Genomic DNA, 27,083 nt, shown 5'->3' with positions numbered 1-27,083 from the left:
AACTAAAGCCCCATAGGCCAAATTGCCAGAGACATAAATTCATCTGACCTCAACAGAAGCACTTTGGACAAATAAAGGTATTACTATATAATTTCTAAGTATTATGAACTATTTCAACTTCTCCAGGGTGCCAGAACTCATTTAACTTGGGTGCTTATGTTAGCTGTTTTCCACTGTGTTGCTGAAAACTACATCTCTGTGCAAACTGCACCTTTTGTACAATGCACCTGTACTTTCTTTAAATTACTGGATATCACTCTTTTGGTTGTTTCAGATGTGGTCAGATGGTGAGAAATTAGCATACTGTCCTATATCTAGATATATAAACAAGCTATATAGTGTAGTAGCTATAAACACTGAAATAAACATAAACCACTTGGACGAGCATAATTGTTTACCCAAAACTTTTTCTGAGATCTCTCTTTGCTTTGTAATGATAGTGGTAGATGTCACATTGCCCACCAGAGGGAGCTCATACAGTCAAACGTAAGGGTATCTTTTATAGGCGTACACTCATGAGAACTAATGAAAGGGTTGGAAATAGGTTGAAGCACATTTTTAGCTGTTAGTGCATAGCTGGAAGTAATTTATATTAGCTTGTAACTGTCATGTTTTTGGTTTGGTTTGGTTTCCCTTGAAAGAACACTCATTTTCTGAAATTATGTAAAAAATAAGTGTTCACATTCTCATCAGTGCATGTAACTTCATAAGGAGGGAGTATTTCATATGTCAGTAGTGGGCTTTTCTCTGATTAGACACAAAACCAGGGAGTGAAGCCCCCGAATAAGCCTAATGTTTAGAACAGTATTTATAGCAGTATGCTTGAATGCGCCTCTGTCTTCCATAAATATTAACACTTGCCTTGTATTTTTTTTATGTGCAGACATCTAATCAGCAAGCGTATATATACTGACATACTCGCAGAACATGAATACAAAAGGGTCTGACTGAAAGACACTAAAGATTTTTGGCAGGCAGTGTTTTTAAATTATGCATTTACTTCTAACTACTCTTAAAAATACAGACTGGTTGGTTTATTTCAGCTATCCAAACACAGCAGAGGAATCTGACAGGCAACAGTCAAAGGAACAAGCTGGGGAGAGTACTGCAATGAAACGGCTGTGGAGAAAGTCTGTAGATGTGGATGCTTTTTTCATCACAGAACATCACATTACCATCCTTTCATGTGGGTAACTGGGGATCTGGTTAATAAAAGCACCAAAGTCTAATTATGCAGTGAAAGCAGCAAAACCCCATTAGTGGGGATGCATTTATTTCAGTACTAACATGTCCGACCTTCAGTATAGTTTTTACTATGCACAGGCTATTTATCAAGGCTGTAATTTGTTTATCTTTAATTCAAGTACAGCACTTGGCATAGTATTGGGCTCAGTGATACTTATGGGTCCCTTCCAACTAGAGATATTCTATGTTTCTATGATTAGGAAATCATAGAAATATATGGTTATTCCTGGTTATTCCTCTTTCTATAGAACCATTTCTGGTTATTCCTCTTTCTATAGAACCATTTGCAATGCTGTGAGCACCTTATCACAGTAAAGCTCTGTTTATACAAGACATTAGACAAAAACATAAACTTATGAAGTATAAAATATTTGTGGAGGCTAGGCTTGGAAAAGCCTTGGGAAACATCCAAATAAAAGCTGCTTAATGTTAAGGACAACATCCTATACATCCCACTGGTGCAAGCCATAAAATGCGAGAAAGCAAGGAGTTAAGGCACACAGTTCACTCACCAGTTCCTCTTCCCAGCTGTAACTACTTCCTTTCCATCACTTACATTTCTCATATCACTTTCCTCATTCTGAGCACCCAAGGCACAGTCTGGCATCTGGCTGCACATTTGTTACATCAGCACGCAGATCCTCATTTCGTTTCCCTAATTTCTGTATTAAGATTTAATACAGAATTCAGACAACTACATCCACAGACCACCCGCTCTCATGTTTTCCTAACAAGTTCAAAGAAATCAAGCACATCTGATAGCCATCACCTGCAGGCTGGCAGAGTACCTTGCTGCCATATACAAGCAGAGAATCACAACACATTGTGCGACTGTAACATTTGGAAACCATCTCAAGCACATGGTGGTCATCAGACCACATCATGAGATCACAAGTCAACCGGATCTGATCTCTAGACTGATGCTGGTAACTCAATAGGGGGTACAGATCCATGGTTTGTGGTTGGGGTTGATTAAAGGAACTGAGGTTTGGAAGGGGGAACTGATGATTGGTGTGTGGAAAAGCTGAGTGACTTGTACTCTAAATCTTGTGCTTTCTACAGTGCAAACCACCAAACTGCAGTCTAGAAAGCCTGGGTCTAGGTCAACAGTAATTTGTGGATGATGGTCATCTTTCATTCATACAGGTATGAGTAACGCATTACATTCCTTGTCATGAAGAACTGAAGAACATAGAAATGACTGGCACTGTCCCAAGCAAGATAGATTTTTTTTTTTTCATTCTTATTGTAAACCCCCAACTTCTTTGAATTTAAAGTGCCAGCTGCATAGTTTTGGTGCACATCTGAAGGACCATCTCAGTAATTCCCAGTTTAACACTTCAAAACCAAGGAATGCAGAGGAGGAAAAGGTAAGATTGAGGCTGCCCGTCCAAGTCTGCCTTGCTACATTTGCTCCCTCCTTACGGTGCACTGTAGTACAGTAATGCAGTCACAATATCTGGTCTTGTCCCAGCAAAGCCCAGATGGATGGACAAGAGGGGCCAGCTTTTTGGTACTTGTTCCATAATAGCCCTAGGCCTTCACTGCTGTACACCTTCCAGGCCTGTCATGTGGAAGGTTAGTAGTTTCATCCTGAGCTTTCCAAGGATGTTCATCACCATATTATCCATGCATATACATGCCAGGACACTCTTACAGGAGGGAAAAGACCCTCAGCTCTGTGGTTGTGCATATATGTCTGTGGAAGTATGTGCATAGGAGAGAAAGGTCACGCCAGACCTCTGGTTTTGTCAACTCTCCTTGCAATCCTGCTGGCCAGAGCCAGCATCTCTTCTGCTACATCCCTGCCTGGACCAAACTTCCTAAATTCCTTTCCCTGTAACTCTCTTACTTGATTCTTGCACATCGTGCACCCTCCACAAGAAGTGAGGCAGGACTCCTCCAGACAACCATCTCCTTCAGACACTTCCATCTTGTGCGTTGAACAAGGAAAGGATTTTACGTAGGAAAAAACAGTGACCCCATGACGAAGGCTGCAACTAGCTCATTTCTGCAAGATGGTTTGTGACTGGAGTTGGAGCAGCATGTGCCAGAGCTCCCATGCACATAGCCCAGAGGAAGGTGGAGAACACCTTTGTCGTACCCTTGCAGATTTGTACCCGCTATGAACAAAGTGTAATGCTCACTAAGCCTAGATGGCAATAAAACCCTTGGGGGGAGGTGGCACACATTGAAAGATCATTAACTCACAAAACCAGCCTGTGTAAAGTTAATCCTGGAAAGGGAAACATTAAAAAAAAGCTGCCAAACCCAAACCTCCTGGTCCTTATCTTCCAGGCTTTTCAAGTGTAAAATTGCATTGGCCTCTCTCTGGCTGTTTCAAGACTGCATGAGTCATATCCGTCCTAACTGGAATACTTAAATCGAGCTTGTTCAGCATTTGTTACGATGGAAGGAAGTTAGTAATAATAGGAAATGGAAAGCACAGGTCTTGTTTTTTCAAACCCGTGTACTTCACTGTTTTCTTAAGGGGTCCGAAGCAAACACATTTGTCATCATAGTGGTATGCTTACTTTTGCTAACCTGAATAACCTGGATAATAGCAAGAAATACACTTTATCTGTGTATCAGGCTGTATCTATGTAGCTGTATGGATTTCGCAACTTCTTTTGTCATCTGAGCCTTTCACATGTCTTTCCTTGCCTTCTGACCACTGGTGAATTGCCAGCAAGAGCCTCAGACTGCACTGCTGTTTTCCTGAATACAGCCGCAGTTGTCACAGGCTGGAGTCATAAAATTGAACCTTTCATTGGCTGAACTCAAAAGCTGAAACTACCTTCTAAGTCCTTGGGTGAAATATGGTGTAAAAACATCTCTGAAACAGTTGTATAGAACTCTTTTTTACAGTGCCATGCTTACAGTAGATCTATTTGCAGACCAATTTAAGATCTCTCCTTAAGTAGTGGAAGGATATAAATCATATTGTCTGTTTGAAAATTACAGCATAAATTTGATAAATGTTTTCTTTAAAAACCTAATTTCAGCTATCGAGTCAGCAGAGCTGCACAGTTTGAAGTCATATATAGAGGAGAAGTTCAGCATGTCAAAACTGGAAATTTATTGAATATGAGATGTTTATCATTATTATGCTCTTGATAAAAATATCAAGAGGTGGATGATAGACACAGCAGTTACCTCTCGGAAGGCTGTTACAGCCATTTTTACTCTTTGCAACACTTGAATCACTGTCTGGGTTATGTTGAGTTTTCTGCATTTTTATTTCACTTGCCTATGAATATTTTTGGAAAATTCCATTTGTCTGCACTCCTGTCTTTGAATCCCATTTCCCCTGATATTTTTTTTTTAATTGTTTTCATGAGACACTTTCTCTTCCTTGGTAGTTCTATATCAGTCTTACTCATTTGGACTGTGATGCAATTTCTATGAGTCACTATTCTCAGGCACATGAGCTGGCAGGCAAATATATTGATACAAAGCGGTTTTTTTTTTTCACCAGAACTTAAAGTAGGGGGAAAAATTGACTGCAAATAGCCACAGTCCAGATTAAATACAAATCTATGAGTTTTGGATGTTTTAAGAATTCCCTATTTGTCCAGTCTGGTAGCCGGACAACACCATGAATTCGGTGTCTGTTCACCTGTAAAAATGCTTCCTGAAGACTTCCATGCTGGTCAGTATCTACCAGTTAGAAAGACCATATTCCCTGGCTACTCTCTAATTGCTCTGTGTCACAAACCCTCAGGTTTTTCTCCGAGATGCGATCTGTTGTTATTCTGACATCTAAAGCATAATGGCTGCACTTAAATAGAAGGCTTTAAGGTGAACACAGTTATTTGTAAGTAACATTGTGCTGTCTGATCCACTTCCATCCAAAGCCAGTCTGTTAATGAAACAATTTTATGTAATTTGTACAGTTTTCAATTATCACTGAAATCACCAGACTGCCTGACATTTTCAATGCTTGATGGAAAAAACTCTGACTAAAATGACAAATTAGTTTTTAAAATCAGAATCCTCTTGTTCAAGACACATAAATACAGACAAAACTAACACATCCTGGATTCTGCAGTGACCTGTGCTCAAAGCAAAGCTCTGAAGTTTCCCATCTGGTGTTTCCCATCAGTGCAAAACTCAGACAAGGCTTTTCCAGCATTCTCAGGCTTGACATCCCAAGTGCATTTTATTCATTATGTATTTTTTTCTCTTCAACTTTCACAAGACATAGTGAAAACTGGACTAATGGAAGAGGAATAAATACAGCGGTACACTGCCTGCGAAGCATCCCAGCAGAAAGCACGTGCCTCAGATTGGGGATTTTCCTTCGTGTATCTGCAGTGGCCAGGGTAAGGTACAGGGCACCTACACAGCCCCTGCGCTGGAGGCTCAGGAGGAGAAGTGAAGACAAGGCTGTCCTCTCCTGCTGCCTCCTTATACTGCAATGTCAGGTGCTGGTAGCAACGCGGAGCCTGTTCTCATGCCTGTGCTGCAGGGAAAACTGTACGCAGTTAGCACAGAGGAAAAAAGGGCAGCTTGTATTTCTTATTGTCCCCTTTGCTGCCAGAATTACTGGGGAACATTTTGGTGCCAAAAGTCTTCTCCAGAAATTGTTCTGATTAACATAAAATGCCACTTTTATAATAGTTTAGTGCTAATAATCAAAGCTAAAGTTCTGGCAGAAATCTTAAATTCATAGTTTTCAATTACTAAGACACATTTCAGGATTAACGACACATCAAGTTCAATTCCAGCCTCATGAAGATGTAACAAATTGCCACTGTCAAGCAGAGTTAAAAATACAGGGTGATTTAATAATATTCAGAACATAAAATGGCTTTTCTATATCCACTTTTAATGAAAAAAATACTGTATGAATAGAAATGGAAGTATAACAAAGAAATTTCAGTTGATCTAGGAAAATACAGGGATAAATAGAGCAAATAAGATTAACATTTTACTTCCAGGTTATTTGTATATGATGGAACTCCTGTCCCTACTTACAGCCATTTATGCTTCAAAACAGGCCCAAAAATAAGAACAAAACATCCTCACAGTACTTTTGTGGACATATTCTCACTTGAAACTATGATGGTAGTATCCTTATGTTAATTTCTCGCATGCCCAAAAGTACAATAAAAGACTCTCAAACTACCTTTATGCTCAAGGAAAGAATTTCTGACCTCATTAGTTTCCTTTTAATTTCATTACTTGCAAATTATTACTGGCAGTACACGCATTTGATAAAAATAATTATGTGACTTCAATTTTTAATGTGTAATTTCTCAGATTTTATACAACAATGTAAAGCCGACATGGGATAATGAAGTATAGTTTTTACCAGTGAGGAGACCTGTTTTAATATAACTTCCAAACATTTCAGGCATGAGGAAAATAATTAAAAAAATCTTCACCAAACTAAAATTAACATACATGTATTCCATATATTAACATTGTCCCTGTTGTATGCCTTAGTATGGTCCAAATTTCCAACACAGAGACTATTTATATCATTTTCTAGTGTGTCCATATCTTCTTAAATTGGAAGAAATATGTTTAGAAAAGAAACTTGATCTACTAGAACATATAATGGGGATAGATTAACTTCAATTATGTTACTTGAAATAAAATATCCATTATATAATGGATGAAATATCCATTATATTAAGCAACTGGATGGCAAGCATTAAATCAAATATAGACTTCTACATACTCTGTATCTGTAGTAAAGTATTATAACATATTAAACAGACCTTTATTTTAAAATCTCTTTCCAGCACAGGACCAATCCTGTATTAACTGCCTCACATAAACTAGTTGAGAGTTATGAGGATCCCTGTCTCTTTTGGTACTGTATTCTGAGCTTTTCCAACTGCTCTACACACTGTGTCTGGGCCAGCTTCAGTGTTCGGTTCTCCTCTGTCAGTTCTGCATACTCCTTGGCCAGCTGAGCAGCATCCATGCTTTCTTTTTCCACTTGTTCCAGCCTGGCGATTAGCTCCTTTCTGAGGATTACAGAAAAAAAAAAACCCAAAGATTAAAAATGGCAGTACGCAAGTATTTGGCATCGTGTGTTAGGTTAAAGCTGGGTTATAGGTTGTTAACATGCTATTTCTTGAGTTCCTGTGAAATAAAGACCTAGAAAATTAATTTGTTAAAAGCCTACCTTTGTCTTTAAAAAAAGGCACTGCCAAAATCTCTGACAGATTTGCTGTTCAGTGACCAAACCTGCAAGATGCTAAAACAACCTCAGGTACCTCTAAGTTCAGTAAGAGCTGAGCATGCAGTTCAAGTTCCTGGAAATCTCATGCTAATATTTTGCCTGAAGAATAACAGGCAATTTTTTCTCAATACCAAACAATTTGTTTGTTTTCTGGTTTGTGTGTGTGTGTGTTTTTGTTTGTTTTTTGTTTGTTGTTGTTGGGGTTTGGGTTTTTTTGTTGTTCTGTTAGTTAGATTTGTCAGTAAATTCTCTGAAGTACGTCTGGTTTCCTACTCTCTGCTACAAGAAAAATTAGTAAATAGTAGGCACATGAATCTGAACTACATATATTGTTTCTATAACGTGTTTATGCTCAGATCTGTTTATGCTGAAGAAGAGTGATACTGCTGCAAACCTGACCCCTCCTGGTCTTTCTAAGAGCAGACGCAGGATTCAAGCTGTTACTTCTTTCTGGAGGGAGTCACACAGTGCCCTGTATTCCCAGAGCTGGGCAGGAGCTGCAGTCTCCTGTATAGTATCAACTGAAATTACCTCAGCACAAATTAAGATAAATAGGTCTTAAAACACACTGAAGGCATGAATAACTCACAGGGTATCTAATCGCTCTCCACTTAGTTACCCAGCAGGCTAGCCTGGCCTCTGCTTTCTTTCCGCTGAAAGTCAAGTAATTTATCCACCCTTGCTACAGGAAATCTCTTCTAAAAGGTTCTCAGTTCTTTTGATCATTCTATTTCAGAGATTAGTTAATCTTTAACCGTTCATAGCCCTCTGACTTTATGTCTCAGTCATGTCAAAACAATACTTATAGATCATCAGTGGGAAGATGTAATGCCTTCAAAGTGGATAGCTTTTGCCACAGTCTTTAAAGGAGCCCTCTTGTCAGGCTAGACCGGTGATTTAAGATGGGAAAAATTCCTACAGCTTAGCAATTCTATCACTACATGTCAGAGTATTCATGAAACGATAACGTTTCAGTATTTGCCCATCACTTACATTACTTACAGCTGCAAAACTACCAGTTACAGCAGCAAAACTATAAGCACGCAGGTTTTCAAAAACATTTCTATTCGGTCTTCTTTTAGAATCGGTTTAATCTTCCTCAGTTTGATGTTCCTCTGTCTTTACTATAGCTTTAAGTGATTGCACAGTTTTCCCCTAGTTTAGCTGAGTGTTTACAAAGTTCCTGCAGTTCAAGGAGTCAAGCTAGCAGAGAGCCCTGGCACACTCATTTCTCCCACATTTCCCATTAACAAAAAAAAAAAAAAAATAAAATAAAAAGAAAGAAAAATTAGCAGCCATTTTAGCAATTTTAAATCACCCCAAAACTGCAGTGTATAGAACCCCCCCTATAGCTAAATACGTTGCCTTTGTTTTATACCACTGGTGTACTGTATAGGAGCTATGCTGCAGCAAAGCCTCTTCTGTTTCCTTTCATCAGGCTCTTAAGAGAAAACATCAAGAGCATATTTTTGTTCAGCAGAATTCTATTAACATTTGGTACATTAGCTGTAAAAATGTTAAAAGCAGCATTTAATTCCTCTTCATTGGGCCATACAAGATCAACCAATTTTTCAGACTGGCTAAGATGAACTTATCTTGCTAGACAGCTCGTATTAATGGGACTATAGGCCACAAAGGACTAATTGCATGTATGCTTTAGAGAGTGAGAAATGCATCTAATGACAATAAGACTTTACAAGTATGGCATCTTTAATCACTTCAGTCTCTTAGGGCTTCCTCTAGAAGATTTCTGTCTCTTGGGAGCAAAAGAGAGCTTAGCAATATTTCTTTGGAATTACTCTACTGGCGCAATGCTGGACTGAAGGATTAAATTAAGCTCTTCCAAATTACAGACTGTTGACTCAGAAGTGTCCAAACAAATTAATTCACAATCATTCTTCATTTTCTTACACTTTACGAGGTTCTTAAGGGGAGATGCAGTAAAAATATTAAGAAGTAATCAGCATCTTAAAAGCAGGTAAACCTTTTCCACAGGGACTTTTAGTAAAGAATTAGAAGAAAGGTACTAACTACTCCATTTGGACTTGAGCCAGGAGTGGCACAGACAGACAACATGCAAACTCAGACACCTCTATTAATGATTGTCAGTCGTGATTTGATAAAATTAGGCTATATGCAGGTATGGCTTTTGTGCTGCTCTCTAGTAATACCCAAGCAGCACAGATAACGTTTTTTTCCCCTTTGGATTTAGCTTTTGTATTAAACAAAATATAAATGCATTAAAATCACAATGTACCCATTTCTGTAGTCCACAGTCTAGGACTTCCCTCATAGAAAACAGTTCCCTTGCACTGAGGTAGTAAAATTGCCCGCTTCTGAGTCAGCAGAACCTACTTATTCCCTTCCCATCAGGATCAACACCTGTTTATAGGGTAGGGTGATGTTTCAGGCAAATACTGTCAGCCTGCCACAGAGATCTAAAATTAGAGTACCAGGGAATTGCTAAATGTTATGAATGGTATGGTTTACGAAGCTCACAAAAGGATGAAGACGGTAACTAACATTTGCTTCTGTTCTAATCCAGGATTTGAACTTGGCTTCCAGAGGTTAAAGAACACCATACTAAGCTCTTGCACCATCTAGCCTTTGTTATGGATGCTTAATAAATAAATCTAGCACTGTGTAATCTATGTTTCCTGTTAATGGTTACCCTGAGTTTAAATATTAACAGCATTCATAAGGTATTTTCTAAAACGGTGCTGAGGTACTTGAAGCTTCAGGACAATCTGTAATATACAGTTTAAATGTTCTTTCTCAAGGAGGGGTTTAGGTAGGAAGAAGACAAGTGTGATTTGCATCATAAACCAATAAACCACGAGCCACACTAGAGCAGGAGAAAAATTCAGCATGGTCTTTGGGAAATCATTTCTCTTGTCCTGGCCTTAATGACAGACCATGCAGACAACAGAGTTCCCTTACAGAAATATTCACAAGGAATAAACATCAACAAAAATGACAGAAAAAGCAGATAAATCTGTCTGGAGACAAGTGTATTTTGACATCAAGAAAAACTGCTTCCACAGTGCAAAGAGGCACACTTGTCTTTCCTCCATTGTGAACAACATATTCAGGATCATGCATCTCTGGTACTACACATTTCTTCCCAGCTAACAAGTGTCTGTGTGTTTTGGTGGGCATAAGATCATTTATTCTTCCCACATTTGACATGGCTTTCAAATCAGGAGGAATCATGACACCTTGTAACGTAACTGCTGCCTAAGGAGACTGTTTTTGTGTGTTCAAAGTCTACTAATTAATTTTTAAAACAAGCAGACAGCCCGTTTTAATGTAAATTAAAACATGTCTTAGATGCCAGCACATAAAAAGTCCTTAAGTATTCATCACTGCAATAGGGCAAGCTGAGGTTTCTCTTTCTATATATAAAATTGTAATTTCCACTGCTTGGCACGATGGTGAAAAATCAGGTCTAGAATGGGAAAATAATTAAGATTAAAAAAATTGCCTTTATGGTTCATACCAGTCTTTCTCTGCAGTACCTGGAAGTCTGAAGACTACTCATCTCAATAGCGTTCCAAAAGACACTCCAGAAATAGTGTACCTGGAGAAACCATCTGGACTTGAGACCTTAGAATCAGTCCTATGGTCATGAGAGCATGCTAAAGCATATGGAAGGATGCCACAAAATTAAGTAGACATCTCCACTGCATGTCTGCTGTAATGTATGTAAAAGAAGGAAAAAAATCATATCCATGGCAAAGAAAAGGAATGATCCTAAACCAGGTGGTGATCGAATGATATTTTATGGAGAGTTATATTAGAATTGTCTGGGGGAGGAAAAAGAGAAAACCAGCCAGTGCTAAGAATATAAGATATAGCTAGCAACCATGACAACTCTAATATTTAACTACATAATCCAGGGTCATTATCTAGTAATAGCAATATAACAAGTGCTCAAAATAACCAGCCATCCCAACCCTTTCACCCAAACTTAGATACCCAAAAGCATCTGTTATGGAAATACATGTGTGTTTCTGGAACATAAATTAAATTACATTCTATGACCTAAATGTGGTGTACTCTCTGTTCCACACCCTTTTCTTTCTTTTTGATCATGTCTTCCATTCCAGAGTGATTTTGTCCATTGTGCTACATATTGCTGGCATAAATGGGAAGAGTTCGAGTGAAGGCAGCAAAGCTACAATTATTTGTATTAGCAAAAATATGTACCCAGTGTTGTTTTAAATTCTTTCAATTCTTGTTTCCTTTGTCTTCTTCCTGAGTAACTTCTTTCCCCTTATTATTTGCTTTGTCCTTTGATTTTCCTTCTTTTTTTTTGAACCTGCAACCACCCTTTCTCCTTCACATTTCGCATTTTCCTATGAAATAGTTGTCTTCTCTCCTACTCCCAGCCTAAGACATTCTCTGGCTGTCTATTTTTGCATACAAGACAAAGGGGCAAATAAGCTCTGGTTTTGGCTTGATGAAAAACAATGCTTGCCATTTCACACCACTGCCTTTCTATACTTCAGCTAATACTCATTCTTCACACTACAGTGAGAGACAAGTCAAGCTAAGCATAATTGAAAGCCTTTGAAAAGTTGCAAAAGAGTAAATGCTTTTTACTATTATAAAAAAAATGTTATTCAACTTTCTTGAAGATGCCTCCTTTAGAAATATAGCTGCATGTATTATTTCCTGCGTAAAAGGTTACACTGGACTTTGGAGGTTGAAACAAAAATGATTTTAAATGGAATGAATAGTACTCCTTTTTTCTTTTTTTTTTTTTCTTTCACTAAAAAGCTCCAGTTCCTGTATGGACATTTATGTCAGGTTGACTTAACATTATTCCTTCCCCCTAGCCAAAAATATTTGCTCAATCCATTTTCTGCTCTTCTCTTGATAATTATTGTATTGCATCACAGTGTACTATCAGTTGACACCACAGGTGCAGTCATTGCCTGGTGGGACTTGACATTTGAATTCCACAGGTGAGTTGATCTGTGGAGAGGAAGTTCAGAGCACTGGCAGGGGTACCATCCAACAGCATTTCTGGTTGCCTTTAGTAAAAATGTATGCTGAAAACCACTGCACAAAGTGTTCCCACTGCAAGGGACGAACCGCTGTCTTTGTCCATTTTATCAAAGTAATATTTAAAAGAAATAGACAATAGATAGCAGGTGTATTAGGCAGTTATGAACCTATACTTCCATACATTCAAATTCAAATGTAGAAGATAAAGACACCTGCAACAGGAGCAAATTTCAAAAGCTGCAAACTCCATCTTTTCATCAGACTTTTTAGAGAAAGCACAAAAGCATCCTTTGATTATGAGAATGGAATATTCAACACACAGGACACACATGACATCCATTCGTCTCCACTTCATTCAGTATATGATACCCCATAAACTTCCTTTCACTTTAAAACTGTAACTGTTTAGAACATTTTTAGATATAAATCAGTGATCAGTAGACCAAAACCCTCTTTTACTTTTTGCTTATTCCTTCACCTCTGCACTTATACTCCCTTTCTATCTAGTTTTATATAAAAACCAGGGCCAATGTGTTCAGATTGTGTACACCTACATACCCACATGTGCCCTAATAACTTCTTAATCCACTTTCCCATTTTAGCTAAACTTCATGTGGTGAAGAGGTCCCAGTTAGTTTCTGGAAGGTTTTATAAAAACAGATTGCCACAGAAAGAAAAGGAACCCAAAGGGGAAATGCAGTGTCGTGAGACCTTCATGATACCTCCTTCAAAATACTACACTATGGAGAATCTGCCTGGAGGGAGAAGTCATAAATAGTTTACATCTGGAGGAAAAAAGCTTCCCAATGCCCGAAGGACCACTTCTTCAGATTAAGGGATTTGGAAGGTGGTGAAAGGTGCTGCACTGGTATTAGCCTTCTTTAGGCATTTCACAGCTGCACAGCATGTGAGTATCTAGGCCATAGATACGTAATTAGATGGCACATAAAAATCACAATAATATAATTCTGTTTGCTGCCTTATTCAGCCAACCTTGTTTAACATATGTTTACTGGGGCATGAAATCCTCTATCCACAGAACAGGTTCTGCAAAAGAAGCAGTGGTGGAAGCTACCTCACATTATTCGACTGTTGATATCCATTGGTGGAATGAAGGAAAATGCTATCCTGAAGCCCCTAAATTCATCCATGATAACCACTGCTGAGAGGCTGGCTTCTGGGTTCAGAGGTTGATTAGGGTAGTTTTGAGCTCAGGTAAACAGTTTTGTGCATGTATCTGCCATTCCCAAGGAGCAAAATAGTTCTCATTCAGCAAGTAACACAGACCCCATACATAAACAACAATGCATTCACATAATATTTTTTTTCATTCTTTTAGATGCAAAAATATATATGTGAGTCTAGTTTTCAAGGGCTCCAAGCTTCATAAATATGACAACTGCTTCAGGGATGTGTCAGTAATAATAATGCATGTATGTTTAATAAACTCTAAAAACCAAATGGTCTAAGGTCACCTTTTGAGTTTATACATCAAAAGTTAAGCATTTTAATGCCAGCTAGTATTTTATAGTCCATTTGGATTTTCAGAGAAGACATACATGGTTTCCACTGAATTAATGTGGTTGCTAAAGACACACATACACAGCTGATATTAGACAATCAAATTTGACAAATAATTGTAAAACTATTCTAATTAATTATCTTCTCTACGGGTTTTTAAAAACACCAATTACTTTTGATTGGCCAAGTTCAATTAACGATGAATCAAATGCAAGCATTGGGACAATGTTTTTTTCTAACTTTTGTGCCAGTTTCTCAGCAACTGAGCATCGTGAAGGTCCTACAATGGAAGGGGATTTGTAGAGGGAAACCTCAACTTGTTCCAACACTTTAGGCAACTAACTATATTGTGCCTGTAGCTATCAACCTTGATAAAGACAAGCTTCACTTTCTTATCCTGCATAGTTTGGAGTCAAGGTCATCTTTGGCTGTCTTACATCTGTGAGTACAGGATTTCATCAGTTTCCCTCCCATCAGCTTGCTTCTGCAGCTCAATACTCCCACAGATGCAAATTTGGCTGTACCGCAAGGTCAGCTGGTGCAAAGATTGCTATGAAACAGATACACTGGTCCAAAAGCCCACCCTGTAACAGAGCTCTTTTGACCCCAGTTGCTATATTACAAATGTTTCTGTTCAAGCAGCATTTGAAATAATGATGATGTGGTCTTCATTTGCACAAGAAGTCTGAGATCTACATTGAGGTAACTCTCCCTGAGGAAGGCAAAACTGCTAAAGTCACCTTCAGTGTGAATGTGAAAATAAAAAAGAATTTGAAAGAGAAAGTTTAATTAGCAGTAACTGCCATTACTTGGAGTTTGTTGCCTGTTAAAAACTTCCACTACTCACCCTCTTTCCTCTCTCTATATTAATTTTTCAGGTTTCTTGTGCAAAGGGACTGAAAATCACAGACTGCCCTTTGCCACTTAACAGTCATGCAAAGATGACGGGGGTATAAGTATAGGTCATAGACAAGAAAATGCCTCCAGCTTCTGCACTTTGGATATGAACACCTAAAATTTTAATGTACCCAGAGACAATGCACCTATTAGTAAACAGAAAAATGTTCACTAATAGTGTCAAATACTCTAAACTTAACCATTCATTAAAATGTGTAAAGCTAAATTGAAGGAAATTTCCCTAAAACTAAAAAGAGGGCTCACACCAGCTGAACTAGATTGGTGTGACTTGTAGGCTGTCAATGGAGGTTTCAAGGGACATCTGTATAACTGGGGGCCCAGAACTATGACAGCCCTGTGTCCCTAGTGGCCTCAGTTGATTCTATGGAACAATGGCCTAACTGTTGTGCTGTACAGTGACTCTCAGTCAGAGGTGTAATGTCAGAAAATATCACATGAAACCCCCATGTTTTAAACAGGATTTTACAAAGAGAATATACAACAGTAAATACTTTCAGAAAATTACTCACTTTCTTTCTTCCAGCAGAGCAATTTCTTTCTTGACCTCATGGTACTCTTCTGCTATTTTGCAGTGCTGTTTGTACACCTGCATAGATTCTTTAGAGTCATGACAAGGAGGCAATGGCTTTAAGAACAGAAGAAGAAGAAGAAAATAGTGCTTTTGAATGAAATTTTTGGAAAAAAACATACACTTTGAAAGATCCAATAATTATCTTAATTCCTGTGAGAATACTTAGAGAAATTTCCCCTCACCCCACAACTGCAGAATACAGACAAATATTCCTAGTGACTGCCTTTCATGGAGGGGAAAAAACACTTCCCCACATAAAAACATGCACAAACCTTCAAACCTTGTAAGGATTTTCAGGGCTTCCCTTGTCAACTTTGCAAAGTATCCCAAAAGATTGTTCAAAGAATGATTTCTCCCTTAGTTTTTCAGCTACAGTGATACAAGATTGCTAAAGTTGATGCATTGATCAGACCCATGAAAAAGTATGTATGTTTTCACTGCAGAAACTGCAGCACTGAGTATAAGGGTAATTTGAGTGCAAACAAGCTCTTATTCTCCAATTCTGCAAGATGGCAAGAAAAGACCTGTAAAGCTATTGATTAAACACTCTTTTTTCATAGATGCAATGCTTATTCCAGTTTATTGCTAAATGGGACAGGACCATGATCTGGGACACTGGGGCTGATTCTGCTTCACTCAACAGGAGTTACACTGCTGACTCCAGTGGAGCCCAGATTTCATGATGGGTTCTGTTCCAGTAATGCCTCAAGCTGCAAGTAGTTTGCTCAAGAACATACTGAGTTTCTCTGCATCTTTAATTCCTGTAGAAGAAGGGGATATATTTAGTTAGCAGAAATGTCATGAGAGCTGTATCAGTTATATTTGCAAAGTGTTTTAAATTTCCATGAGAAGTGCAGGTGAGACTGAGTGCAGAAGGATGCATCAACTAAAAAACACAACCAAAAAAACCCCAAAACCAAACAGTTAAAAAAAGATACAGCAAAGGCAAAAGCTCCGCACCTCCTAACCTAAATACCAACATTATTGAAGCAAGATTTTAATTTGCTTTTTATAATGCACACTGGAGGTAATAAATACAGCAAATAAACCCACTCTGTCCTTGGACTTCTTACATGATTTTCATCCAAGATCTTAAAAATATGGTTTGATTAAATGTCAGTGCTTTTTGATCCTTAAAAAGGAACCTAATTCAGGCTTCAGGCTTGACTGTCACATTTGGCCTATAACACTTTCAGGAAGTGTAGTATTTTTAAGTTATTAGCCATGAATCAATTGACTGTAAATGAACTTCAAATAGCATGCTTGAGCCACCTGTCTGAAGCAAAAGGAAGCACTTAAAATAGTTCCTTTACTGTCCAGTTAAATAACATCCAATTGTCTTTCGCAATATAAGTAGATTATTTTTTATTTCTTCATGTCCTTCTTTGACTCTTCTCTGTAGTGTAATATTCCTTCAATGACATTGTTAGGGAAAGCACAAGTCTCCAGACTTTTCGTATTTATGATCTTGTAAACTTTTGTTTAACTAAACTGGAAATTTAAATTTTACTAAACATATTCAGAGACAAAGATTAAAACTATTTTTATCCAGGAGGCAGGGTAAATTGGCTTCAGACATACCCTAATGCACAGATGTAACTAATGCACGGACCTCGCAAGTACTTGCAGATAGCATGTGGTTCCTCACCAAAACTTTAACACAAACATTCACTTTCATGTTTCAAATGTGAAATTGCTGTGGCAGAACTGTTTCACAGCATATTGTTTCATTCTCTCTGAGCTTGGAGAATTTGGGAACCCAGGGAAAGGGCAGTCCATTACCTGATGCATCTGGTCCTTAGGAAAGGGCTTTTAATTGCATTTCAATGTGGATGAGCAATAGCACCATTCACACAGCCACCCAAATAATAAGCATAAATTTAACAAGACAGAATATAGAAGTCTCAGTGCTCTAATCCAAGAATGCAAGGGTGAGCCAAAGTAGCATCTCTGGTATCTACCACAGATCAGCAAACAACGGATGCATCACAATAAAACGGTTTTGAACAGTAACCCTGGGGAAGGTCCCCAAATGGTGATATTTCAGAAGAAAAAAAAAAAATCATCACGCTTTTGCTTCTAACTCAGTTTCCATAAATCTAGCTGTTTTAAACCAGTTTAAAAATTCAAGCAGCATTCAATTTCTATATTCCAGCTTCCCACTCAAATGATATATATAGAGAGCTAAAAATTATCGTCATGCTGAGACTTAGTATCTAATTCCCACTTAGACCAGTTGCTGACTTTCAAACCCCTTCCTATCATTATTCCCTCTTCAGTATCATTTTTTCATACATTGATATTTTATCACTCAAAATAAACTGACAACAAAAGATACAATCAGTTTACTAATATTCTGTTCATAAAATTCTCTGTATCAAGATTTTTTTTTTCAGTTTGGGGGTATTTTTACTTCAAAATGTAATTTAATTATGTTTCTGTATGACTGGGCAATTTGGTTTGCTATTTTTTAATTTTGAAATTTCTAAGAAAAGCTTTGAAGATAGTACCTACAGTTTGAGTAACTTCTGGCCAGCAGAACATGGAACAGGCTTATACGTTCATTATTTAGCAAACACCTCCACTGCAATTGCAAGAAAAAATGGAGAGATAGAAGTCTGGTCGCTTCTTTGCTGCTCACCAGAAAATTCAAGCCAACACAAAAGCATAGATAAATTATTTTACCCTTGTCTAATAGCCTACTTTTTGACATAAACAAAAGTGCAAATAATTAATGATACGTCTGTTCCCACTAAGAGAAGCATTTTCAGAAGACAGCAGGGCAAACTCCTAAAGAACAAATTCAGAAACAGAGGCAAAACTTATTTGTTGTTTTTCTTTATTTTTTGCTTGTTGGAGGGGTAACTCCAACTGGCCAGCAGACATTTAGAGAATTAGCATACTTTCACAGAAAAAAAAACAGTGACAGAATAGTAACAATTACTGGACTAACCTACATTATCTAAATGGGAATGAGAGAAACCTGCAAAACCAGCAAGTCCAGTCTCCTGTTATCAGAAGCGTATCTTTATTCACACACTTGCCCAGTTCTGTCTTAGAAAAACTGAAGTCCCCTGCCCAGTTGTAAGACTGGTCCAGAGCCTCACCAAGGATTAGAAGCATTTTTGTCATTTCCAATTTGGGTTTCCTGAAATAAGTTTGTATAGTACCAGCACTATATTTCATTCAAATGGTGCCAGCACTGTATTTCATTCAAGTTTTTTTATTGTGCCAACACTGTATTTCATTCAAATGGTGGGTCTTTGTCCTACCTGTTTTAACTCTGAGATGTACTTACAGAGAGTTCTCATACACTTCCCAAGACTTGTGTCTTGGCAAAGCTGCATTCCTCTAAGCGTCCTAGACGAAATTTCTATTCTCCTTAGCTTATCCAAACAGTCTTTCTCTGCTCCCATTCATAGAATCATAGAATTACAGAATCAACGAGGTTGACAAAGATCTTTAAGGTTATCAAGTCCAACCATGACTGACAAGTCCACCACTAAAACATGTCACTAACGGCTTCATCTACATGGTCTTTAAACACTTCCAGGGACAATGAATGATTCCACCACTTCCCTGGGCAGCCTGTGCAAATGCCTGATCACTCTTTCTGTGAAGAAATTTTTCCTAATATCCAATCTAAACCTCCCTGGCGCAGCTTGACGCTGTTTCCTATTGTCCTGTCGTTTGTTACTTGGGAGAAGAGACTGAAACCCACTTCACTACAACTTCCTTTCAGGTAGATATATAGAGCAATAAGGTCCCCCTAAGCATTCTCCAGACTATACAATCCCAGTTCCCTCAGTTGTTCCTCATCACACTTGTGCTCCAGACCCTTCACCAGATCAGTTGACCTTTTCTGGACCCTTCCCAGCAACTTCTGTTCTACCTGGACTGACTTTTTTGAATGCCTGTGGCCAGGCCATGGGAAGTGTTGCAGATGCTACCCTGATGGCATTCCTGTGGCAGAGAACCTGAATTCCCAGCAGTAAGCATTTTTCATCTATGAAGTCTGTAATTTTCTTTTTTCTAGTTCACTAGTTTATTGAGGTGACTAATTACAAAAATCCTTAATAAAGTTCAATTTGCAGTATATATATTTTTTTCACTCAGGAGCTAACGCCTTTCTCCTTAGGACAGCCCAAGCTTGTTACTTCATGAAGTATCTTGCCCATACATAAATTAATATATATAAAAGCATACCCACTACATAAGCAAAAAACACCCCTGCCAAAGAAAGTTATATTTAATGGTAACAGTTGCTACTTCTAATCCTGCTTATTTCAGGCTTCACTGTCATCCACCCTCATTTTCCTGTGCTGGCAAAATATGCACACACAGCATCTCTGATTTTGTTCACCAAGTTAGTAAAAAAGCTACAGTTTTCAGTCACACTGGTGTTCTATCCTACTATTCCCAATTTTCAACAACACCTGATTTTTCCTTGTATTTTGTTGAATAACTCACTATGACATTGACAAACATTCTACAGAATCCAGCAAGTAGACACTAAGAGATCCTGTTATAGGCTATTCATAACTGCACATATCTATGTACCTCTTTACAAGACACATGCGTGGTTTATTTAGATTTTTGTTTGGAATCCAGGTATGGAAGATGTGCGAAGATGATATGCAAAGGCAGCTCATGAGGAACTAGAAAGAGCCAGAGAAGTTCTGCCTGTTTCTTAAGAAAGGCTGAAGGAGCTGTTCTAATTAAATTTTTGTTGGGGGATACAAAATGAGAGTTTTCACCAATTTTTTTTTGCTTCACCACTCCCATGACAAAGCATGTTTTGCCTTGCCATATGAATATCAGCATTACATGTCCACAGTTGTTGTATAGTTGGTAGCATCACCCAAGTGTTTAAAAACTCTGATATGGTTTATTTTTTTAATTCACCTTCATCTGTTTGCATTTACATTTTGGTTGTACTGTGGGGAAAGAAAAAAAAATCAAACTTTCTCCTGAAAAGGTTAAGGTTTAAAGCAAAAGTTGCATCATGCAGTTTTTACAGCTGAGCATGTGGACTCATTTCAAAGACCGCCTTCAGCACTGGTCTCACTTTTTGTAAGTTTGGTGATTTTCAGTTAGACTAGTCTGGAAAACCAGAAAGTTCAGTGCCAATATTTTGCATGTGGCCTATGTTCATTACATGGCCTCATATACTCTTCCATTATGAAAAAAAACACATTATTCCAAGCCAAAGTTATAGCTGTATATTGCAGCTACTTTTTGTCATGCAACAGGAATTCTTCAACTAGTTTTAGGTATCTAGTCTAGGATGTATCTAGTCTAGTCTAGTTTTTACCATGAAAGTACGCAGTTCTCTTTCCTTCAAACAATGCAAGTCAACTGGATGTGAGAAACTAAGAGTTTTGCTCTACTTTTTTGAGAGATTTTCCATTCTTTTCTAACCTTAGTGTGATGCTTTTACTTTGTAAACATTCATGCCTTGCATAATCTAATTTAAGATCACAGTTATCACAGCAGCATTACAGGAGACTTATCAAGTTCATCGGAAATCAAATCTAATTATAGAGCACCACAGTACTCTGGGAATTCTCTTGTAATTTAATACATATTTTAAAAATACAGTATACTCTTTAAAAACAGAATATATTTTCAAACTTTCTAAACTAATTTGTATGCATCTAGCAAGAATCCTGGCATTCAGTAGAAGCAACAGTTCCATTATTAAAGTTTCAGAGTAAATAAGGGTTCTGCTAAATGCTTGTATCGCACACAATAAATTGTCCCTTTCATAATGTTTTTCTTGCTTCTTTTATGTAGATATTTCCCACTAAAGCATTAAAAACTACCCTTTGACTTAACAAACTGATATTATAAATGGTTGGAGCCTTTTCTCTGTTGCAGCAATTTTACAGTCACCTAACCCCACTGACCTCAACGGATTCGTAATACAAAGTATGACATAAAGGCCTCTCTCAATCTCATGTTTCCATGAGAAGAGATGATAAAGAACTACAGACCACCCTGTGCATCCATATGTCACTTGTGTTCTTCCCTCTTCAGGATCAAATTCCCAGCTGGAATAAAGACTTTGGTGGAGATTAACTGAGCAAGTCATAGGAAATGCTGGAACAGGACGGCACACAGGGCATAGTAATACGGGTGTTTTAACACTAGGTACCTTCGTCTATATTCAGCGACATAAACAGTGAGGCCTTAGATGCTGATGTAGGTGTCTAAATATAGCAGATAACCCGTAGTAGAGTGTCTGTTACAGGGGCCACCACCAACTATGCAGCTAATCAAGGAAGCATCTTCCAATGCCCAGTCTTACTTTTGCACAAGGCAAAGGTTAAGGTTTCCCAATAACAAACTGACAAATGTAGCAAGCCTACCCTCCCTGCACCACCCACCACACTGCTCAAACAAGGAAGGGGACAAATGACACTGAAGCCCAAATATGCAAGTGTTCTACTCTCATTCAAAGTATTTATTGTCAGTGGGAAGAGAATAATTTCCAATACTGCAAACAAAAGGAATTGAAAGCAATACATTTATTAATATGAGCGTTGCTTCACTGGTAGCATATAATGAACAACTTCATGGAGTTTTTTTAATAATAAAGCTGCAAAAGAGACCAGGCTTTTCCCTCATATAGATTAAACTGTCTGGTTGACCACACATTAATTTTTGGTTTAAATAAAAAATAAATAGAACAAAACAAAACAACAACAACAACAACAACAAAAAACAAACAAACAAACCAAAAAGCAAACAAACCAAAAGCAAATTTTTAGAGTTAGAGAATTGATATTACTTTCTTACAAATTGCTTATTGGAATTTCTTCCTCTCAGAGTAGTAGAAAAATGTAACATTCAAAAAGGTAGTTGGAGAAGACAACATTTTGGTCTGAACCTAGCTAGTAGATCAGGACACTAGACTGATCATTTTTATGCTTCAGCAAGAAGCCGTAACTTTCAACCAGGATTGTCCTCCAGTAAGAGCCCTTGTAAAGAATTAGCTATTTGTAGTTAGCATCCTAGAAACACCTTTTCTCTGGCCAGTCCTACCTTTGCCTCTATAAAGTTGGCACTGGCGCTTCGACAGCAGGGTTTACTACCCTGTCAGGGGGAGGCTTCACTGAACTTTGCCCTGCCATTGGATACCAGTGCCTAGGGAGTAGGTATGGTAGGATCGTGGTAGGAAAAGTGGGAACACTAGGTAAGTCTGCGCAAACAGCCAAGTTGTCTGCCAGGGCCTAACATAGGAGGACAAGGGCCTGAAGCCTAAAACGGAGGTGCAAATTGCTTGGTACTCAGGCTGTGGTCTGCTGCCTGCATACTTAAAATTCTAAGGCTCTGATTTTCCAAGTCATTCAGTGAACGTACATAGCTTTCAAGCTGCTTTCAAAACCCAACCTAAAGGCAGGCCTTTTAGTTTGCTTGTTTTGTTTTAAATCAGGTTTCAAAAATTTCCTTTGTATGTTTGAAACCTGGAATTTATATTTTTTTCTTTTTATGTCTATTATTATATAGCTACCTACCCTGCACTTACAGTTTGTTACTTTAAATAAAATACAAATGCTTTTGACTATATTTATGGTACAGTGATGAAAATCTTGTGACTCTAGATGTCATATTTCTATTACGAAAATATGTACCATCATTCTTACAAATTCAAGTATTTCAGGCTGCTATGCCACAATTGATTAAAGGGCTCATTTAGATGGCACTTCATGTATGCTACTTTATACTTTGGGACAGAGAAAGACATGGGTAGAATGACAAGGGAAGGCCATGTTGTAGTTTGCTTCTGTAATACAAGAGGTACCTGTTTCAAAGCTGGTGTAGTTACGTTAACATAAATTGCAACCATATGTTGTATTAGGCTGACACAAACTTAGCAGTTTGGATTTAAAAAAAATAGAAATAATTAAATAATAAATTTAATAAATAAATTAAAAAAATAAGAAAATATAACTAGGCAAATCCTAATTTTGTTTACAGTTATTGCTTGTTTGAAATTTTAAAACAGTATAAACATAACGTAATTACATTAAATTGTTACAAATTTAAGCTGTGATCCAGATTGACAAAACTTTAGAAAATTCCAGTTTTCATTGCTAAAGCTACCTCTGCACTAGCTCAGAACTCTACGTTGACTTAACTGTCTCTGGCTGAACATAAAGGCATCTAAACTTAAATATGCAAATAAGCTTGAAAGCTAAAAAATGAAGCACTACCACTAATTTTATACTTTTGAGTGGTTGAGTCAGCCAGATATTTGTCTTAAGTTATTCTTTCAACTACCTCAGTATTACCAAAAAAGTTTCTGAAGGATAATATAAAGAACATTATCTGAATCAAAGCCTTTTGACTGTTTGTTTGAATTTGGTATCATACTGATATCATGAGAATAAAGGAAGGTTCTCTTGACAAAAAAGTGAGATACTTAAACAGACAAGAGTGTACTTTGTGGAACTGCCCTAGTGCATACTTCAAAAACTGTGACAGAATGGCTATTATTTATCCAGCAGACCTGAATGCTTCCAGAGGAGCAATTTCAGTCTATCATGAAATTGCACATTTAGAGTATGTTATATGTTGCAGAGATGGGTCGTGAAAGGCCTAATAAAAAAAATCATCACTTGGCCTGTAAATTATCTACATCTAACACTAGTAATCTTGTTTTCATATACCAATAGCAGTAATGAAATCATACTTTGCACTTTTAGAGCACTCTTCACACACTGAACTCAATGCTCTTTAACAAAAAAGCTAAAAAGTATTAACTTCATTTCAGAGATGAGGAAAGGCATGAAGCGACTCCTCTAGGATCACACAGTGTGTCGCTGACAGAACTGAAAACAAAATGCAGGTTCTTTCAGTTCAGTGCTTTAGCCACAAAACAATATTGCTTTTCTCAAATTTAATGCTTCTGAGGGAAAAAGAGTATCAATCTGCATTGCTGCGCTGAAAGATTAGTGGTATTAAAAGGCCAACATACTACCTTGCTCCTTTCAGGCCAGATCTTAGGTTGCTATTTATTCCTTTAATCTTTCCTAGTTACACCTAAGGAACTTGCCCCTATTCTCAGTACTAGAGGGATAGAGCAGGAAGGCTCTATGTCAGCCTCCATTTCTTCCTCAGTCATCCTTTTGATGAGAGCAACAAGAGAGATGTCAGTTTTTTAAATCAGCAGCCCTCCAGTGTTGTCACATGAGTTGATGAGGACAGGAAGGATGACATTATTGGACAACACGGTCTGCTAATGCCTTTCTCAGTTTACACTCAGGAAACAACTGTGTTCATATTGAAATATTAGAGGAAGTCTAAATGCTCCTGGGAAACAGATGATCTGAAGTAGTTTACAAAAGCCAACAAGCGCTCCAGAACCGCCACAGAGGAAAGGGAAATAATCCCTGGATACAGAGCTGGCTCTGTGCCTACTGGACCATGGAGTTGCCATCAACTGCCATCTGATTGTCCTGTATACCCAGGCTCCATTGTACTACAGTGACAAATCAGACTGTTCACAAAGAGATTCACCACTTTTATCCCATGCTGTCTGCAGACACTTGCTAGGGCAACAGTTAGGGTTGCTGGCTATGCAGCATGTACTAAAGTAACTTTGAGAAGACTCTTACCGATCCTCGTGACTGGCTTTAGTCACTCAAGATTAGAAATAAGATGGCACTACAAAATGCACCTTTGCACTCTCTTGGAGTGCTTCAGAGAAAGCTAATCATAACAGTCTTAGCACAGTCTGTAGGCATGAGAATGTAAAACCTGGCTCATTCCTTCTCCCATCAAAACCACAAGAACTCTCTTCACTGCATTACAGCAGTACCTGCTGTGTTTTGCACAGGAATTGTACAAAAAAATTTAAAGGCAGGTGAGATTGTTAAAATAGTCATTTCCCTACAGTTGGATTAAAAATATCATATAAATTTTTCTGCAGATCTTGAAAAGACAATTTTTTTTCTGTGGAAATGTACAGTCTTATTAAATATTAACAGGTTAGAGAATCACCACTTTCACTCTACTGTAGCAACCAGAGGTTTTTATCATAACAAATACAGTGAATGTGAAGAACTATAGTGAAAAGGTTTACCTGCAGCTGCTGATCTAGTTCTGGAAATGTCAGAGGGAAGTTTTCAGAGGAAGCTTCATCTAAAAGGTAAACATGATGTTAAAAGTCAATGTCTGCTGAAAAGGGCATTTCAAATGACCTGTTTAATGCTGTTCTACATTGCATGTATTCACAATAATACTGTGATACTGCAAACACATCATCATCTGCTTATCTTTCTACACTTGAGATACCCCAATAGGCTCCTTGAAAGTACTAATGAGTTGGCAATAAGTAAAGGTTTAGGTGATGGAAAGACAAAAGCCTACTTTGTATTGCTGTCATTAAAACCTAAACAAAGCCAGTTAACAGTAGAACATGTGATCACTTAATAAGAAAAATTAATCTAAACAAACAGTCTTTCTTCCTGAGGTTTCTATTACATTGCAAAGTAAAGAAACTTCTAGGGACACCATCCTTATTACCAAAGTGTTCATTTACTTGAATGAAGGGAAAGATATTTTCCCCATCACAATACAATGACATACCAGGGCTAACCCAACAATAACAGAAAACTTTTGCCACACAAAGGCAACCCCAAGAACACAGAAACCAGACTGTCAACCCTGGAACCAGAAGACTGCTACCCATACAGATGTGATCAGAATGGGGAAAGCATCACAAACTTCTCCGTACTGCAAAGGAATGTCTTCAACCTGTAGATAACAATCCTTACGAGCTAGAGTTAGTTGATTCATGACAACAGGCCAATCTGTGTTTTTATTTATTTCTTTATTTTTAGTACAGGCTTCCAGCAAAGGTGGGACAGACTGTGCCAGTTACGTCAGTGTTGTGAAGTGGACACCTGCCCACTAGTAGCTGGACTGAGATCAGAAATATGAATCATACTCGGTGGCGTCACAGCTAGCCACTGCAATATTTCTTTCTCAGTGACTTTCACACTATCAGTTTTGAACTGGATTGTGATGACTGTTTATGCATCTTACTACAGGTTACGGGAGGTCAAGAGAAGGTTACTATTAGCAAGCTTACTACAGTTATTTGTAATGTGTCAGAATTAAATAAGGATGGCTCTCATAGGAGAAAATTGCTAACATAGGTCAGATCCTGCAACCTGCTCTGTGCTGGCAGATTTACACACACCAACAAAACCCCAACAAGAATAAGATTACCATGTATCAAAGCAGGATTCTGCATATTCTTAGAGAATACAGACTAGGATTTAAATTATCTGTAAAATACTTGTTTTCTGTTTTTCCTTCCCTCAGTGGACATACAGCAAAGCAGGTTAGGGACAAAAAGTAAAATAATTCACCTTACCCTATGAAGAATAAACTGGGGAGATGCCCAGAGAAGAAAAAAACCCCTACAGTGATACAGAGGGAAAAAGCAAAAGCTCTTGAATTTCCCCAGGAAACAAAGTTAAATTCTGTATTTTCATGGGATAGAGGTTTTGCTAGTATTATCAAGAAGTCATACCCACTTCCACACACTTCATTTTTTATGCCATGTCACAAATATGTCCATTCTGGAAAATATTTTGACTG

General features: G+C 37.9%; 1 protein-coding gene across 3 annotated transcripts in view; it reads right to left on the bottom strand.

Moving 5' to 3' along the window:
- Window positions 1-6,009: 6,009 nt before the first annotated feature.
- MAP3K7CL (MAP3K7 C-terminal like) overlaps window positions 6,010-27,083 on the bottom strand; it is a 32,437-nt gene continuing 11,363 nt past the window's right edge. For all 3 annotated transcript variants that reach the window (XM_061359000.1, XM_061359001.1, XM_061358998.1), the window contains 3 exons: window positions 25,558-25,616; window positions 15,406-15,521; window positions 6,010-7,226 (listed from right to left, as the gene is read on the bottom strand). In XM_061359000.1, the coding sequence (XP_061214984.1) occupies window positions 7,046-7,226; window positions 15,406-15,521; window positions 25,558-25,616 (356 nt within the window). In that variant the 3' untranslated portion in view covers window positions 6,010-7,045. The remainder of the gene's footprint in view (window positions 7,227-15,405; window positions 15,522-25,557; window positions 25,617-27,083) is intronic.

This window comes from Neopsephotus bourkii, unplaced genomic scaffold (genome assembly GCF_033783945.1).
Source record: "Neopsephotus bourkii isolate Nb327-2 ecotype Australia unplaced genomic scaffold, CSIRO-AGI_Nbou_v1 NB_962, whole genome shotgun sequence".
NCBI classification, from domain to species: Eukaryota; Metazoa; Chordata; class Aves; order Psittaciformes; family Psittacidae; genus Neopsephotus; species Neopsephotus bourkii.
This window is presented reverse-complemented; position numbering and strand designations above follow the sequence as displayed.